This window comes from Seriola aureovittata, chromosome 4 (assembly GCF_021018895.1).
Source record: "Seriola aureovittata isolate HTS-2021-v1 ecotype China chromosome 4, ASM2101889v1, whole genome shotgun sequence".
In the NCBI taxonomy this organism is placed as follows: domain Eukaryota; kingdom Metazoa; phylum Chordata; class Actinopteri; order Carangiformes; family Carangidae; genus Seriola; species Seriola aureovittata.
Window position 1 is genome coordinate 15031199 of NC_079367.1, and position 18045 is coordinate 15049243.

The following is an 18045-nucleotide window of genomic DNA, read 5'->3' on the forward strand; positions in this document are numbered from 1 at the left end:
TGCCAAAATTACCTGAAATGCCTCACTTCTTTTCTGCTTACACCACATGTACATGTTTAGAAAAAAAATTACAATGACAGATTACAATATCACTTAACAAATATTTATAAAAATTGTGATCTTTATTTAAACCCAAGCTACAATGTCACAAGATGTATAGTACAACAAAGTAACAGGGCATTACTGCGTGAAAATACAACTTTAATTTCTCAAAGAGCTAAGAGGAAGTAAGTCTTTACCCTTTCTGAAACAATGTCAATTATCAAATATTACAGTGAAGTACTGTGTACTGAAACTACACACAAACGCACATATGCTTTAATGTACTAGAAACCAAAATAAATCCCAGGCTTACTTAAAGAAGCCTTAGTAAAACAAGGGAGGAGACATCGGGGTGCAAGAAAAAAAAACAAAAAAAACACAAAAACAACAGTTTGTAGAAAACACTAAAAAAAAAAATGAACAGATTCTTAAAATGTCCTAAAGCCTTTACATAAAAATTTCCAAACATCACAGTTGCATGGGTTCAATCGAAATATTACAAGGGCTGTTCTGGACTGGCTCCACATGATTGTGGTAGAGTTATCTACAAAAATGTGTCGCGAGCAGTATATCAACTCAGGCGTACATGTCCTCTCGGTCGGCGTTGTAGATCTCACCCTCCTGCAGTGAGGCGAAGTTTAGGAAGTGCGAGGGCCGATGGACTTCGTGGTAGAACTCCTTGGGGTTGGCCAGCTGCAGGTCGTACTTCATGTTGGGATCATGGCGCACACCTGTTGCAAGACAAGTAAAAATGGTTATTTAGAGTCACTTATTCTGCCAATCCTGCATGTATTCTACAATGTGGTGTCAGAGGTTTGAGCACTATGACATGCATGGCTCAAGTCTCGTCTTAAAAAGTCATTTTTTAAATAATATTTAAATAAGATATTGTGCATCAGTCTGAGGAATGAAACGGTTATTTGCATTTCCACATGATAGTGGAAAATCAAACTGACAGAGTGGAAATATCAATGTATGCCACAGATTTCTGACACAAATAAAAACCTAAAGCAGTATTGAGGATATTACATGTGACCAAACCGATTTAAACTCTGTTTTAAAGCAACCTCATTAAGGGTCAGATAATAAAAGTATAAAACAAAACTTCATAGATGAAAACAAAAACCATGGCTACTGACCCATGAAGTTGTAGTTCCAGGAGACTTGGCCAGGCACCATAAAGAAGCCCAGGAAGCGATCAGAGAGAAGCATCTGCACTCTCTCATAGTGGGAAGGCAGGTAACCTTTAGGGTTGTTGCCCTTGTCTGTGTTCTGACGACCCCACTCGTAGCCACTGGGTGTCAGTTTGTAGGCTGTGAGCGTGCATGAGCCTGGGGTGAAGCTGAAATCCAGAAGTAAAATGCATTGAAGAATCAGTTAATTTAATTAGCATTACAGCACAAAAAAGTAACTCAATGACATATTTGTGACTTTGTAATAACCCTTTTTAATGCAAGGATAACAATATTAAGCTACTCATTAAAATACATTTGATATTGATTTTCCGAGCAAGTCTGATCCGGATGCCTCTAATTCAGTATGCCTCAGATACTATATATTAACTGCTAGGATGCAAGTTACTCAAATCCTGCTGTGACAGATTGACAGCAGGTGTCTTGTAATGAAACCTACCTGCAAGTGATGATGATGGTCTTTTCTCCATCCCAAGAAGGGTTGTCAGCCATGATCTTGGCATGGGTAGTGACATCCTGCGGAGACAGCTGAGGCGACTCATTAGGCTGGGTGTGGATCCAGCCGAGGGGCTCCATTTCCTGTTTAAGTAAAAGGAAAGAACTTAAAAATTGCTGGGACAAAAAAAAAAGTACTTGCTGGTACAACTAATGAGCATCCATAATTAAATAATGAACTGGAACATGTGTCTTACTTTAAGGTATTCATGACCAGGCAGCTGGTTGGGCAGGTGGACAGTCTGATGTGTCCCCCATTGTGGCACCATGACGATACAACGGATCTCCTTCACCTGGGGGTTGTCTGGTGGGCTGGTGCCGTAGAGGTAACCTGCAATCTGGAACAACACAGTGCACGGTCAGAACACGCTCAATATGTACAGAAGCAGTTTGTTTCTGTCACGTTGCACAAATGTGAAAGAGGGGCCCTCAACCTGAGATGCAGAAGTATGCAACTAAATCTGAATAACACACATTCAGAGACGGTTGACAAAGATGAAGTGCAGTACTATGGATCCATGTACCTGTGCTCGTAGATCTGAGATGCAGATGAACTTCTTGAGGACATTCTTGGGTAGGATGTAGGTGTAACCTGTCTCCTTGATGTCATCAGATGAAACATAGATGTGGTTGGTTCGGAGATGCAGGTTGGCGGCAGAAATGGCTCTGACAAGTGATGGACAAGGATCATTAAAGCCAACTGATATGGAAACCAAAATACCTCAAATTATGACTGCCAAAGAAACGACAGTGCACAGTAAAAAAAAATAAAAAAACAAATTCTGAGGTTAAACTCTGCCTGCACACCTCACTCTCCACTCAGTCTTGGATGAGAAGGTCTGGGTCTCATAGTTAGAGGTGGTGGAGGTGATGATCTCGTCACCATGCTTGTTGACAGTGCGGGTCTGTGTGGCGGTGAGCTGCGACTGCTCTTTGGTCTGTTTCTCAATCTCAGCAATTTGCTGGCGCTGCTGTGACGGAGCAGAGATCTCCATACCCAGGATGATGTCACGGATCTCAGACTGGGTCAGTGAGGCCACATTCACACTGGAGGGAGAGAAAGGAAGTATTGACTACTAAAGGCAAGTCTTTTAAACATTTTTTTATTCTGTTCTATTAAATTATAGTAAAAGTAGAAAAAAATAGTATCCTTAAAAGCTGCTGCCCGATTGACAGTCTCTGTGCAAAGTACTGCCTTTACTCAAGAAAATTCATCCTAAAACACTTACTTGTTCTTTTTGCCATAATCGGCCAGAATGAGATCCTTGAGTTGCACTTCCACCTTGATCCACTCCTCATCTGTGAGCGTGGGCCAAATGTGATGGGGCTCGGTAATAGTCGTCTTGTCAGGCTTCAAGATCACCTTTGCGCGGTCGTTGTTGACGTGGAGCGCTCTGAGGATCAGGATGAGTCGGGAGAAGGCCTAAAGATGGAGCAGAGTGCCGAACACAAACTGTTTAAACAGGGGAATAAGTTGATGTCACCAAAGGTAAATGCACCCTAATGAGTTTTGTTGGGAGATGAGCTTGGATCAGCTCAGGTATCTTTGATAGCCACATGGACATGTTTGTTTTGTAGCGATTACTCTTGTTGGTAAATAAGCACAGATGCTTTCCAACAGCTTGATAGTGTTATAAGTTTGTCTATGGAATCAAAAATATTACAGAAGCATTTACACAGAGACACAAACTGAATATGTTGCATTTAATCTTGGAGTGAAACTCACTGTGTAAGATGAGATGGTCTTGAGCCAGTCATCATAGAGGTTGAAAAGCACCATCTGAGGCTCTGTAGCCTTCAGGATCAGGTCACCAAACTTCTCCACCTTCAGACAGGCCTGGAAGGGCAGCTGTAACTCAGAGCCCTTGATCACAATGTTGGGGAAGTCGAGCAAGTGGACCTGCACAGAAAAAGCATTAGAACAGGAAAGCACTTGAGTATGCATCCAATATTTAAAAATTACACTGGGATGACACATCAAGGTTTGTAATTATTATAGCAGTTCTTAGCATGACTGAGTCTCACCTCCAGAGGGTCCAGCATGCCCTTCCTGGTTACAATGATCTGTTTCGGCTGTTCTTCCACAGGGAGGGAGCGAATCAGGGCAGCCACTTCTTCGGCTGTCTTCCATTTGGCCAGCTACAGAGACAAGACAAGCCTGAAGTTAAGACACTCAGGAGTAAACAATCAAATCAGTGTTAAGCAACACTTTCAATTTATCATTGCCTTCCATATATCACCACAATGATAATCAAAATTTATTCAAAACTATATTGAATAATAGTTTGTTAAAGACAACCCACAGTGATAAGGCAGCATATTATGTGATCTGTGATATTTCCCATTTAGCTGCAATTTTTCTGTAGACCAAATAAAGAAGCAAAATAAACTTGGAACAAAAGACACACCAAATATAAAAATGCAATGAGTGTAAGAGGCTTTCTTCCTAAAAACATCATAATTCAAAACTAACCACAATAAAGGTTTGTGCTACAAAAAAATGAGAAATCAAATCACTAAACCAATACAAATCGGAATAGTCAACACAAAAAGCAGTACAGGTGATAATGAAAGTGAGCAGCGGTAGAGCAGTGTTGTACCTGTCCCAGACGTTTCTGTCCAGCCCACACAGATGTATGAATGATCTTGAGGAAGAGCTGACCAGTCCTGGGGTTGAAGATGAAAATAGCTCCATTGATGGGCTTCGTGGTCAAATTACCCTCAAAGGTCTGTTATGATAGAAAGAAAAATCAACTAAATTCAGTTGGTTTTTTTTTTATAGTCCTATGGGAAAGCAACATTCAGGCCACTCCTAACTTCAACATTAAGGTGCAGCCATTCCAAAACAGATGGACACAACAAATGTTCACTGAATTACTACTGTGGGGGAAAAAAAAAAAAAAACACGGCAGTCCCTCACCTTGTGAATGGTGACTCGGTAGACATTGGTGTCATCAACGAACCAGATGATCTGGTTGGAGAAGAGTTCACCATAGTTCTGTGAGGACAGGTATGGCTCAGTGGGCTCTGAAGAGTACAGCTGCAGACCTTTGCGGATGCGCTCTCTGAGCACATACAGGGCAGGGTTGGCCTTCATGATTTTAGCCATGGCCTGTTGGATCAGAGGCTTGCTTCCAGGGAACCAGTTACCATAAGCACTGCAGAAGTATAACAAATAAAATGCTGTGTTGAGAACTAAATAGATATTGTTCTTTGCTGGTTCTGTCTCTGATCACATCCAAAGAAAAACAGTCCACAGGGAGGTCAGTGCATCTATCCAACAACGCCATTTGAGCTGAACATATTTGACAGTTGTGTTCCTGTAAAACAACTTAGGAAGCTAGTGTGAAAGCTTTAAGGCTGCTGCAGAACATATTTGTGGATATGAACAAGTAGATGCTAAAATCCAAGAAATGCTGTCAAGCATCTGTCTGACAATTTTCAAGTTTATTTGTGTTTAATGTATAATGCACCAGGGCTCACTTTAACCATTAGGGAATAAAATCACTGGCTTGCCTTCTTCAATAACCTAATATCATAATTTCAGTAAGTATTGGCAATAAAATAATTATGTGAATGTAAGGAGGAGAGTTAGCATCTTCACACTGGCCCAAAGAGACGAAGCCTGATGATTCCCATTATGCTGATTGGGCGATATATATTTTCATATTTCTGGTACGACAAAAGAATGGAGAATCAAGCAAACACTAATCTATAATGATTGCATGTGTTTAAATTACTCATGTAAAATAATAATATAACTGGTCACATATCCATACATGAAACAATCCTAACCTGTGGAGGTTGTAAGCCAGGTCAATAGCAATGAGCACCCCAGTGGGGGAGGGGTAGATACTCATGTTGTCGGTGGTGTAGTCCAGGAACTTGGCCCTGGCGTAGCGCTCAATGTCATGCGAGTCATAGTCACCCCAGCGGAGCTGAATGTCAATCCAGTACTTTTGTGTGGTGGTGCTATCCATCACATCCCTGTAAGAGGAGGTGAACATTTTGATTCATGAAACAAGACATGAGAATGCTTTCATTATTACAGATTACAAAGCTCATATAAGGTCCTCCTGGTGTAATTGAAAGATCTTAAGTCTTCTCAAAAAATTAAACACTCTTCCTATAAGTAATCATATACAGAGTCATGAATATTGCTCAAAAAGCCATACTTGGAGTCAGCGAGCAGAGACGGTCGAGAGACATTCCACTTGTAGGATGCAAAGAGGAGGATGTCTGCACAGGACGAGTTCATCTTGTATGACTTCCTGGGGTGGATGGTCTCCTTCTGCACGGTCTCAATCTCCAGAGCATCCAGCTCCTGGTCAAACACCTGAAAACAAAAAACAAACGTTATTCAAACTGTGGGAAGAGTATGCCTATAAGTGAGGGAGTGGGTGAACTTTGATTGGTCACACTGTAATTCCTGCAGATTGAAAATCAGGCCCTTAACAGGGTTAAAGAACAGAACCTACCTGACACAGATCCATGACAATGCTTTCATGAATCTTCTGCCACAAGTGAGCCCTGAAGATCTGAATGAGGGAAATCTTCAGTGTGGGGATCTTTCCATGCATAAAGATTCCTGTCAGGTCAAGTTGCACCTGGAAACCCACATACACCTAGAGAGAAAAAGAGAATAAAAACATATAAGCCGGTTTTAAACTCTTAAGACAGTCTTTACTTTTCACACCACAGCAATAAATTTAAATGATCTGGTGAGAGATATTTTTACTACTTTTTACTAACATTGGCTCTGTTGATGGTGGGTGACCACCAAAGTGTGAAGCGACGGTTGGGGATTTGGTTGAGACCAGACCTCTGGGCATTGGTCAGCTTCTTCCATTTCATGGACTCCTCAAAGCCACTGGCCTTCTCCCTAAAGCCCAGAAACACAGTTGATGATGTTTAAATGAACTCCATTACATGTAAAACAAATCAGCTGGCAAGTATATACTCATGCATGCAAGTGTTAGAGTGTTTTGGTCATGATTTAGATTTTTTTGTTGACCAGAAACATTCCTTATTTCCCAAAATGCTCTATTACAATTCAAAGTCAAAGTGCTCTCACCAGAAGAGACCCTCCCAGGTGGGAAAATAAGTGCCTTTGAAGAGAGTGTGTTCCAAGATGCCCTCAACGCCACCAAGAGCCTGAATCATGTCCGTGCGGTAGTTGTTCAGGTTCCACAGTTTGCCATCGTGCCTCTGATGGGTCCACCAGAACGGATTCTGCTTTAGCACCTATGCTCAAGCAAGAAAGGTACACGGGGAACATCAAAACATGAGTGCATGTTGGTGTTTATAGCTAAACGTTAAATACAACTTAGCATATTAACATACTACATTTCCGTATGTTAAAATCAACAATTGTATTCATTTTGGTGCGGTTGAGTTACCATTAAAATTAAAACAACTGATGCCTAGTACATCTGGGGCTGACGAAGTATCGCTAGCCTTTCATTTGGCTCAAAATTCAGGACAACCTTTATCTTGTTTTGCCCTGTAAATCCCTCAGACATGTCACAAGTGAGGCTTTAGAGTTTTTATCTTCTTGGGTTAAGCTCAAGTTTATCTGATTCATTAAAAGACATCATATTATTATACCATCCATACCCATCAACACATCAGGAGGGTCTCCGTCATACCTGGTACTGCTTAAAATCTGTCCTGACTCTCCAGCCTTTGTCATAAGCCAATGTGTGTCTGTCCTTCTGGAAGAGTGTGTTGATACGGGGGATTCCTCTGTCCCATGAGTCCTCCAAATCCTCCAGGGTGAGACGCCTAAAACATAAAAAAAACCCCACTTATTTGCCATGTCTGGTTTCAGCTCTCATTTCTTTAAAACAAATACTTATTAAATCAGTGTAGAACAGCAGTTCAATAAATCACAGTTCTTTGTAGATGTTAGGAATATATTCTGTCAGGATTGACAAACTAATCCATTAAAGACCTTACCTGTTCTGGGCAATGGCCTCCTGTCTCTTGAGAGCATACTCGGCCCAGACCCTCTGAGAGTCGATGAACTCACTCTCCCATGGCTGAATGTAACGATACAAGTTAGGAATCAGCTGGTCCTCTTCATGGCTCATTCCAGACCTGAAGTGGGTGATGCCCACATCCGTCTGCTTGGACCACCTGGAATAGAGGGGGAAAAATGACTGTCCCAATTTGATGTGGCACCATGGCTACATGACATCTAGTGACAAGCCATCAAATGTAGACAGATCTGCATGCTGACTTACCGCAGGTCTGACTGTGGGATAAGCACATGGCCCATGGACAACATGCCAAGGCCACCCAGCTCTTTGGGAGTGTAGAAGACTACGGGAGGAAAGCGGCTAGGCATTTTGGAGTTGAGGCCAATCTTGATACGTGTCTGGATCTTGTTCTCACACTTCACCAGTAGGTCCAAGAGCTCCTGGGTGTTGACCACAGCCTCACGGAAGTATGTCATCAAGCCGATCAGAGCCGTATTCCATTTGTTCACAATCTGGAGGTAAAGACTCAACATGTTGAAATATTCTGACAAGGTAATTATCCCTAGCGTTACTTTTTTGATTGATCCATTATAGTTTTTTTGAGATAAAGTTGTCTGCTGACCTTTGTGAATGTGGTGGATCCGGAAGCCATCAGGATCTGACGCACCCTGTTGTGGAAGCGCTGCATTGATTCATCATCCACACGCAGGAAACATTGTGCTGTCCTCTCTTTGGTTACCTACACATGCAAATACATTGATGTGAGAACTTGGTAACAAGAATGTGAACATGAACATTTGAAAAAATAAAACAGTAATGATTTTTGATGCATGTATCAATCCTGTACAGGAACATTTTAGTTGTCTGAACAACAGAGCTGTCTGCCGTTTCTTACTATCAGCTTCATTTCCTCACCTCATTCTGCAGGTTCCAGACACCATCCTTGTGAGTAAACTCCTCATAGCTGGTGCGGCACTTGGGGAGGATGCGGCACTCAAAACCACACATGTTGAAGAGCAGGTTGGGGTTGTCTTTGCTGTAGACTGACACAAAGCTGTTCTCCCATTGGACAGTGGTCACAGACCTGGGCAGGCGATTTTTGATGTCCCAGAACACAGCACGTCCTCTGCAAGAAACAACATTTTAAAAAGTTGAGCCTATTTGTCTCCAACACTCAGGCAATAGAGGGTTAAATAAATATAATATTCAACACAGAAACAGATTTAATATTACAGTAAACTACAACTAGTTTACAAGACACTGTCTTGAGGTTGAACTCACAGATTGACATCGTGCTTCATCAGTCTCATGCGAGCATCACGGGGCCAGCACTTCTTGTTGTTGTAACCCACAATGTTCTCATTGTTGGGGTCTGGGTGCTCCGTCAAATACCTCTGAATCAGATCCCTGGCCTCGTCAGCAGAGAACCTAGAGGAGAAAAAACTCCTTTATTAACTTATTCTCACTCTTCTACGCTGTTTTGGCAGACAAAACTAGACATAGACTAAAAAAGGGCTGTTTTATTTTTTTGGTGATTCAATCCCACCTGAAGAAGATGTGGATGCGGTCAATGTAGCGGCAATAGAGCCGGATTGGGTGGGCACTTTCGGTGGCTGTGTCTTGGAAACTGAGGAAGTCGTTGGGCATCTGCGGTGGGCCAGCCATCTCACTGGCACGGTGCAAACCCAGCACCAGAAGGTCCATCACCAGGCCGTAGTACTGTACAATGAACGAGGCAAACTGGAGCCCCCTGATGATGCCATAGGAGTTAGTGTGATTCATGTCCTAGATAGACGACAGACAGGAGAAAAAGTCAACAACATTTTACATTAAATAGCCATAAAAAATATGCCTTAAATGCATCAAAGACTAAGTTATGTAAAAAAAATAAATAAATAAATAAAAATCAAGCATGTCTAGACATTGAGCTACAAATGACTTATTTAAGCGTTCTAGGGAATCATGTATGAAGATAACAGGAGTAAATCAGATCTAAAATGAATGAGTATGTTTACTTTGTAGTTGATGACCACGTTGTTCTTGGCTGTCATGTAATCAGCGATGTTGTGGTCAACAATAAGACGCAGCAGCCTATTGAGCAATGTCAGATCAATCTTCTCATACATCTTCTCATAGCGGGACTCCAGCATCACGTTGCACTCTCCCTCCGCAGTCTCCCACACGTCCTGCAAGTTGTTGATGCCTGAGGGTAATAAACAAAAAGTCCTTAGATAAAGCTTGAAATTTTTTCATGCTCACATAGTGTTGTTATTAGATTTGGAGATCATATTATTAACAAATTTGGCTGTTTAATGCCAATTTAATTCCTAATGAGGTATTACACAATATGATAAGATGTCATAGAATAACTGTGCCTCTGTTATTGGTTATTTTCCAACAGAACAAGCCTGACCTTGGCACCACTTGTAGACCAGCAGTGGTGGTGGTTCTGTGTCAGCAGGTTTGATCCAGGGTGGGAAAAGGCGTCTCTTGTCTGCCTCGTACCACAGGTACTGGTCCAGGTAGGCGTCTGTGATCTTCTCCAGGGGCTCTACATCGTACACCGGCACCAGATGGCTGTACAAGTCCATGAACTCAATACCCACCTGCAAAAGAAGACGACATTCTGAGACTGACAGAGGAAGTGAAATGATGCTTAAGAAACATGTTTACAACACCAAAAAAAAACCCCCAAGGATATTTTAGGCAGTAGACAAAAATCAGTTTATAGCAAACTTTTCCTGCATATATAATAAAGGTCCCAAATCTTTTTGAGGTCTCAGGTCATGTTTTTCTTGCCAACAATCCAATGACACAGGCTTTGTTAGGTAAACAGAAGTAGTCTGTAAAATACCTTACTATTTTTCTCTATAACTTAATGTTTTTAAACTGATCTGTGGAATATAAAAGAGAAATGTATTTTTAACCAATGTTCTCTGCTACCAATTCCATATAACATTTGAAAGCAAAAACTATACTTTCATTCTGTGAAGGCAAATTTAAAAAAAAAAAAAAAAAATCTGCACATCTTGGTGCTGACCTCTTTGAAGGCTCTCTGTGTGAGCAGGTGACGTTTGATCCTGGACAGGGCCTCGTGAGGATTGTCGTAAGCCTGCTCTATCAGCCCCAGCTCCTCCCTCTGACTCTGGTTCAGACGAGACTTCACACTAGGAGACACGGAGACAAACTGAATGCTGCAGAAAAAACAATATTCTGGCAGTCGCACTGTCTGGTATGAATAAACATTTGCTGATAAAGTCGTTCATGTTCTAATCATGTTTACCTGTATGCTTCCTTGAGCCTCTCCAAGGCCAGGATCAGCAGTTTGGTGTCATGTTTGTAGGACAGAGGGGGGAAGGGGATGGGCGAGAACCGCCGACTCTCCAGCCAGTGCACGGTGGTGGTGTAAATGGCTACTGCCTCTTCAGCGGTGATGTAGGGGCCATCCTGTAGGCAGAACATGTACACTTCAATAAAAAAATATGGCAAAATGTAAAAAATAAAAAAAAAGATAAAACCCAGGCAGAAGCTTGGATACGGTCACTCTAATTCTTAAAATTTAATATTTTGTGCTTTAATTAAATATAGATGTGGACAATGAGAACAAGATTATTGCAAGAAAAATGTAAATGTTACAGTATAATCATAAGAAAAATAATCAAAACCAATATCTGAATGGCAAAGGGAAAACTGCAGCTGCAGTCAGTGATAAATAAAAAGAGCCACCATTCATTTTAATATTCCTCCAGTTCTTACGCACAGGCAAGCAGACCAATGCAAGTGCGCCTTTGTAAGAGGACTTAATTCAAAACTTCACTGGGAAATTTTGTTGAAGGAATTATATTTATTTTTACTCCGCTGTTAAAGAAAGGAGCTTGACAATTTGCCAAACTTACAAGGTTATACTAGTAAATGCAGAGGTGATTTCAAAATGTGACTATACATATTATACATTTTGACTTAGCATTTCACAAATACAGCGTTTAATTAACTGCAAGGATTCTGTGTGCATTACCTTCAGGTAGTTGTGCTGTCTTTCCTGCTCAGCTTTCAGGTACAGACGGGTCAGTCTGCCCAGGTTCTTCTTGCACACCGTCTTGTCCACAGTGGCTCCACGACGAATTCGCTCACGGTTGTAATGGGCCGTGTTGGTCCACCAGTCAGCTTTGGCCTTCACGTAGCGCAGGATCATGTTCTCAATGGGGGTGGGCAGGCCTGGCACCTGAAATGATAGGAAAAATTAACAGTCAGTGTTGTAACATTCAGTTACTCAACTTACTTTGTAAAATGTTTTGAAACACTAATTAATAAGTTTGATTTTTTTTTATCTTCAATTTAAACTTGCTGTATTAGAAAGGAAATGTTTTTCACTGGTCTTAAAAAAAGGAAAATGTTGTACATTCATATTTATAACCACAACTAGTGTATATGCCAAAACTTCAGGGAAAGTTGACTGGAAGTGCTAGGTGAAGCAAAAAAAAAAAAAAAAAGGAACAGAATACATCTTCAAGTACTGAAAGCCTAAGCAATCAAAATAACATGACCCTTGAAGCACTTAACGTGACTCAAACACTTCAGGCACTTGACATTTTTCTTGAGATACAGGAGTATTGGTACTGGAGACAAACAAATTCGACATTCAAATGGGCCAGTGCTATAATGATTCACTGATTAATCCTCGCCTTTTAACAACACACCGTTCCATCCACCATATAGTACTCATCTCTGTGATGCACTGACCTTCCAAGGGATGTTGGCCTTCCAGCACCTCCAGGACTCACTGAGGTGCTGCAAGATGGTCCTGGCCTTGTTCTGTTTGATACCCTCAGGCATCATGTCAAGGATGTCATGCATCACCGCAGCACGCAGCTCAAGGTCAAAGTGAGACTCCACACGCTGTTTGGTCACCGTCTTGGCCACGCCCTTGGAGTGGCGTCCTGTTGAGGTAATCAAAAAAAACGATCTGCTCAAACTGGTGTAGTTTCTGGCAATGAATACCTCTAAGTGTAAGTGTCATGCCAATTGTTGCTCTAATGATAACACTGAGAAGTGTATATGCATACCTTCAAACTGCCTGGCCAGCAGATTCCCCAGCCACCTCTCCAACAGTGGAGTGATGCCCCTCATAAAGAACAGCCACACTCTCCAGCCGGGAGCCCAAAAGCCACAACCTGGACCCTTGCCCACAGGACCCTGACCATAGAAATATGCACATGCACAGAGGCCAAAACATGAAGTGACACTATAGGTACAAAAAGTGTGTGCAATTCTACATCTTTTCTACAGAACTGAATATCAACAGTTGGCAGATTGACTACAGAGTGTGTGTGTGTGTGTGTGTGTGTGTGTGTGTGTGTGTGTGTGTGTGTACTTACAGTGTTGAACCGGTAATAGATAAGATGCTTCAGGTCCTTGCACATCCGGATTTGTCTCATCAGCTTGTACTTGTAGCGGTACATGCCTGTCAGCTGACCCACATGAGCGAAGATGTACTGCAGTCCATCAGCCAACTACAATACAGAGACAAAGTTCAGAGATTAGCCAAGTGTGAAATTACTGTTTAAAATAACCACAAAAGCCATGTGCAACTAATGTTACAACATCCCCCCGACTGAGACCAGAACAAAAAACTGATCAAAACTTCCTCAAGAACAAGAGAGGATAAAGTTTACAAAAGTGAAACATTCCTCAAAACCATTACACATCATACAAGTACATCCTTGTGTTTTACATTGCAAGTAGAAAAACTGTACTCTTGCCTAGTGAAATTAAAACCTTGCTCTAAACAATGTTCTCCATGGGTCTATTTGTCCAGTCTGTAAAGTTGTGGACTTTTGCAGATTAATTCAAGTAAGTGCAGCTAGCCTTCTAATTAGATATGAGTCTGTGCTGTGCAAAGTATGTAGCTGATCTAACCTGGAAAGCATCAACATTTCCCAATCTGTACTGCACGTGGCTGTCCACCACCAGCTTGCTGAGACGCAGCACCTCTCTGCACAGATGGAAGGCATTGCCGAATCGGGACTTCTTTCGCTCCTATGGGACACAAACAGGAACAAATTATTAAGGTAACACTGGTTATGTTACGACAGAAAACGAGCTAACTAAGAGATGGATCTGCTCCAGAGCTTGTACCTTTGTGGTCAGTGTCTTAACAGGCTTCAGGTTGAAGTTGTAGTCGAGATGCAGGTAGTTGAGGTTCTTACGGTGGATAAGCAGATTGAGCATGTTGTAGCCCTGTCTGCACACCTGCAGGCCCACCTCCACCCAGTCCAGCTTGGTGGACTGAAAGAACTTAGTGGCCTTGAAAGAGCGGAACAGATACCTGAAAGACAACAGAGGGAAAACCTTTACAAGAAACAATTACATGAGTAAAAAAAAAACAACCCCAAAAAACAGCTTAAATTCAAAACACGGGTCAACAAGAAATAAAAATTAAGTGTCACTCACCTCTTCTTCTGGGCCTTAGGTGGTCTGTGTTTCAGAGCGTTGAGCACATAATACTTAAGCAGTTTCTGATATGACACACGCACTTTCACTGGCTGTCCTGCAGGGCAGTGCTCACGGTACCTGTAAAAGAATTTAACACCTACCATTAAGCATTTCTCATTCAATCAGTAAGGCACATTATTTTTGCTCCAACATGTTGGTAGTTTGCTCACCAGTTTTTTATCAGGGGGATATCAATGGCACGCCTTGTGCGGCCAGATCGGAGGTTGAAGGGTCTTGGCGCCCACAGCAGAGCAATTCCATTGGCTGTGTTGTCTGTGTAGAGTGGGGTCTCTTTGAGGAAGGGATCCACATACTCAGGAAGCTCAAACTCTTCATCATCATCAGGCAGAGGCTCCTGACTCTGAGTGGGTAGCAAGAAAAATACAAGGAAGACATTTGAGTGTTGACTTGTAAACAAAAACAACAACAGCAGCAGCAGCTATGGCAAATCAATTATACATTTTTAAAATCGATATATCTGATTGGTGAGGGGCCAACTGCATCTGCAGCCAGTGATAGAAGAGCCACCATTCATTTTAATATGCCTCCAGTTCTTACGCACAGGCAAGCAAACCAATGCGAGTGCGCCTTTGTAAGAGGATGTCTTTCAAAACTTTGCTTAGGGTGTGTTGTGAGGATATTATATTTCTCTGTTCTCAGTTGCCAAAGCTGTAAGGTGGATAATCAGCCACACTTACCTTAACAGAATGTCTGTGTGAAATGGGGTTGATCAGCGGGTCGAAGTAGAACGCAGGAAGATCTGGATCCTCTGTCTTGATAAACACCACATTTGGTGTGTGGTACCTGTGGAGGTAAAGCCATGAGTATTATATTCAATATGAGAGGTGTTACATTTAAATGAACAACTTCTTTCAGAAAATACTCAATTATTTACTTCTTACCAAGTAAGGTGGACGTGGTGTGGCAGGTTGTTGTACAGGTAGGGGAAAGCAATTTTGTACTCTGTCCTGATGGGCTGTCGAATGATGATTTTGTTGATGTCGTTGAACTCATTCCAGTCTTCATCCCTGTAGGAGAAACAGAGAAAGATCAGCTAAGGAACAAATCATGTAGCATCTCTTCTTACTTGATGTTTTTTTGGGATAAAACAAAAGTTGTATTGAATTGTGGTATTGTGGTGTTCATGCCAAGTGGCCTCCACTATTCATAAAAATGATCCGTGTAAAGTTTATGGCATTCAGTTATTAAAGACAATAGGTACTTACTGGAGGTTGATGTCACGGACCAGTGGCTCAAACTTTGGCCCTCCAGGGATGGCCATATTTAAGGCCTTGGATGTGAAGAAGGCCTTGAGGTCAAAAAGATAAAAGTAATTGAAATCCACCAGGTCTGTCAACAGCTGATTGGCCAGACGGTACAACGTGGACATCATGGGCAGTGTGAACTGCCAGCGACGGTAGGTGGTGCCGTTCACAAACCTAAGGAGAGAATAAATTGATTATTGCTTGATTCTGCTAGCAACACATCAGCTTAATATCTAAAAATGTGTTTCTCTTAAGAGAGTGACATGATGGCTTACTTTGCAGTGTCTTTGAGGGGCTGATGCTCATAGAACCACTCCACAACTGAAGAATCCTCCTCAGTGTCCAGTTCCATCTGAATGGCCTCCAGTGGTTCCACATCAAGGATGTTGTCAGCATAGTCCAGCGGCGGCTCCTCATCATCAAACGGTGGAAAGCGCATCCGCTTGAAGTGCCGTCGATCACGCTTTTCACGACGCATCATGATCCACATGGTGCTGGGGGGAAGATAAATGATACAAAAGATTATAAATACTGTGGAAATACAAATGGGCCCAATGCAGCGTAAAGTACATGTACCTCACTACTACAAATTTGATAACATAGTACTATAGCATCAAGTGCTTAGCAACATTCAACACCACACTGTCTCTTACCCCCACTGAGCAATGTAGACTGGCTCTATGACCCAAGGGATTTCATTCACAAAGGAAATGGCTCCAGTGATGTGGTAGAGGACAGGCACATCTCGAATCTGTTCCCAGGGCATAGGCATGTTCTCCAGCAGCTTCAGCACTGCATGGGGCATGTACTTGAGGGCACTGTTCAACATAAGGTAAGATACAGGGTGAGCTATGGCAGTAGTGATGGATTTTATCAACCAGTGAGCAAAAGGGTAAAAAAGTTTTTTTTTTTTTTTTTTAATATCAAAAATCTGTCTCAAGCTTACATATGCAGTAAAATCTACCTCGAGTACATCTGAAGATGTCACTCAGCTAAAAAAAACATTCAGTGAATTCTATTAGCACTTTAAAATTGACACATTTACTGCTGTAAAATTAATTTTTACCCAAGGTAGACCCTCTTGTCATGGCGAAATTTTCTATTGGTCATGTCTCCATGGTCCCTGATGATCTTCCGGACATGCTCAGGTGGCATGTCCTCCTTCTGAGCATCCACAAAGCCAAACTTTCTCTTTTCTGAGTAGCGCTTTGCCTGCAACTGCTGCCATTTTCTTGCTGTAGAGTTGAAGGACATTTAACATATAACAACATTAATCGTGCCCATTTATGATACAACACTCTGACTTTACACCACGAATGAACTGCATTTGGTGAAAACCAACGTACCTTTCTCTTGAAGTTTTTCCTCAGACATATAATCTGGAACCGGCACAGGAGGGGGTACACCTGGTGGCATCCCTGCAGGGACCCCTCTGTAGGGGAAGGTAGCTGCCATTGTGCCTCACTACTGAGAAAAAAAAAAGCACACAATAAATTGAATTTATTATATTTAACAATGACCCTTAGTGAGTTTTATTCGTTTAGGTTATGTGTCTGTAACAGAAAGGTACATTTATACTTTTTCCAAAAGTCAAGCTTTGCATAACATTGGTACAATGAGTCCTCTGGCTGGCTAGCACGTCGTACTCGTTATTACAGAATAGATACACAAACTATACAAACACAGAAAAGTTTGAGAAACAGCTCTAGTAAATTAAAAATGTTTATTAGACTCAAGCTGGTAGTCCTCTTCAGGCACAACAGAAAACGTTAAATGACCGAAGTAAATGTAACACTATTGATATTTCCACGATCAACTAGCTTAACAACATGGCTTCCTGATCGGGCGCTCGCTGAACCATTTTATTAAACTTTAAAAACACAAAACTTAATTCACTACTCATTCAGTTAATTATAAAGTGTAAACTACAATTAACGGATGCCTTCTAATAAGATACTTTTGCGAAAACATTAGTGAATGTTTTCCGTCTAGTTCCTGATTAGGCCAAGCGTGGATGAAGCGGTAAGCTAGCCGTCTGCTTAAGTTAGCACATCGGCTAACGACTAAATGTTAGTTAACAAAGAAGAAAACACCACACACCTTGCTACCTCCAATCCCACAGTAATTTCTTAACGTTGACGACGACCTTATTCCACACACATGTGGTTACCCCGACATTTCTCTCTCAAGGCTTAAAGGTCTTTTCCTGATTCACAGTTTTGTTGATTTGTCTTCATGAAGCTGCACGACGAACGACGGCGGCCACACGATGAACGCACTTCGATGGAAATCACAGACGACAGTTACGCCGCATATACGTACTAACTACCACTAAACACACAGGGTCCTACGTCGTAAAAATACGCAAACGTTGCACAAGCGCAATTTTGCAAATACCCGTATGATCCCTGCTCCATTTATATGTCTATAAATTGTACTACTGCCCCCTGCAGTTGGGGCGTAACAAAGATACTCTATCTCTGAATGAACTGACCGGGTGCGTCTTCTTCTTGTAGTCTGTAGGCGGCTGGAAAACCAGCTTGAAGGAGCATTACAACCACCCAAGCGACAGGTTTG

The 18045-nt window shown here is 41.8% G+C and overlaps 1 protein-coding gene across 2 annotated transcripts; it reads right to left on the reverse strand.

Moving 5' to 3' along the window:
• Nucleotides 1-101: 101 nt before the first annotated feature.
• Nucleotides 102-17737, reverse strand: prpf8 (pre-mRNA processing factor 8). 2 transcript variants are annotated; one of them, XM_056374983.1, is made up of 43 exons: nucleotides 17569-17737; nucleotides 16815-16932; nucleotides 16535-16703; nucleotides 16122-16286; nucleotides 15744-15962; nucleotides 15430-15642; nucleotides 15106-15231; nucleotides 14902-15007; nucleotides 14374-14564; nucleotides 14162-14281; nucleotides 13847-14036; nucleotides 13628-13747; nucleotides 13087-13221; nucleotides 12775-12904; nucleotides 12452-12648; nucleotides 11727-11933; nucleotides 10995-11158; nucleotides 10752-10878; nucleotides 10125-10317; nucleotides 9727-9914; nucleotides 9258-9496; nucleotides 8993-9139; nucleotides 8627-8837; nucleotides 8334-8450; nucleotides 7976-8223; nucleotides 7689-7868; nucleotides 7379-7514; nucleotides 6805-6974; nucleotides 6483-6612; nucleotides 6209-6355; nucleotides 5906-6066; nucleotides 5526-5717; nucleotides 4651-4888; nucleotides 4331-4459; nucleotides 3756-3869; nucleotides 3457-3630; nucleotides 2960-3153; nucleotides 2538-2777; nucleotides 2255-2396; nucleotides 1928-2068; nucleotides 1675-1814; nucleotides 1182-1384; nucleotides 102-773 (listed from the first exon to the last, which is right to left on the reverse strand). In XM_056374983.1, exons 2-43 carry the CDS (start codon nucleotides 16921-16923, stop codon nucleotides 619-621), a joined length of 7017 nt encoding a protein of 2338 aa, XP_056230958.1. In that variant the 5' UTR covers nucleotides 16924-16932; nucleotides 17569-17737; the 3' UTR covers nucleotides 102-618. The 2 variants fall into 2 exon arrangements, with proteins under 2 accessions (XP_056230958.1, XP_056230957.1); XM_056374982.1 differs by having other exon boundaries at nucleotides 16815-16935.
• Between the last annotated feature and the right edge of the window lie 308 nt (nucleotides 17738-18045).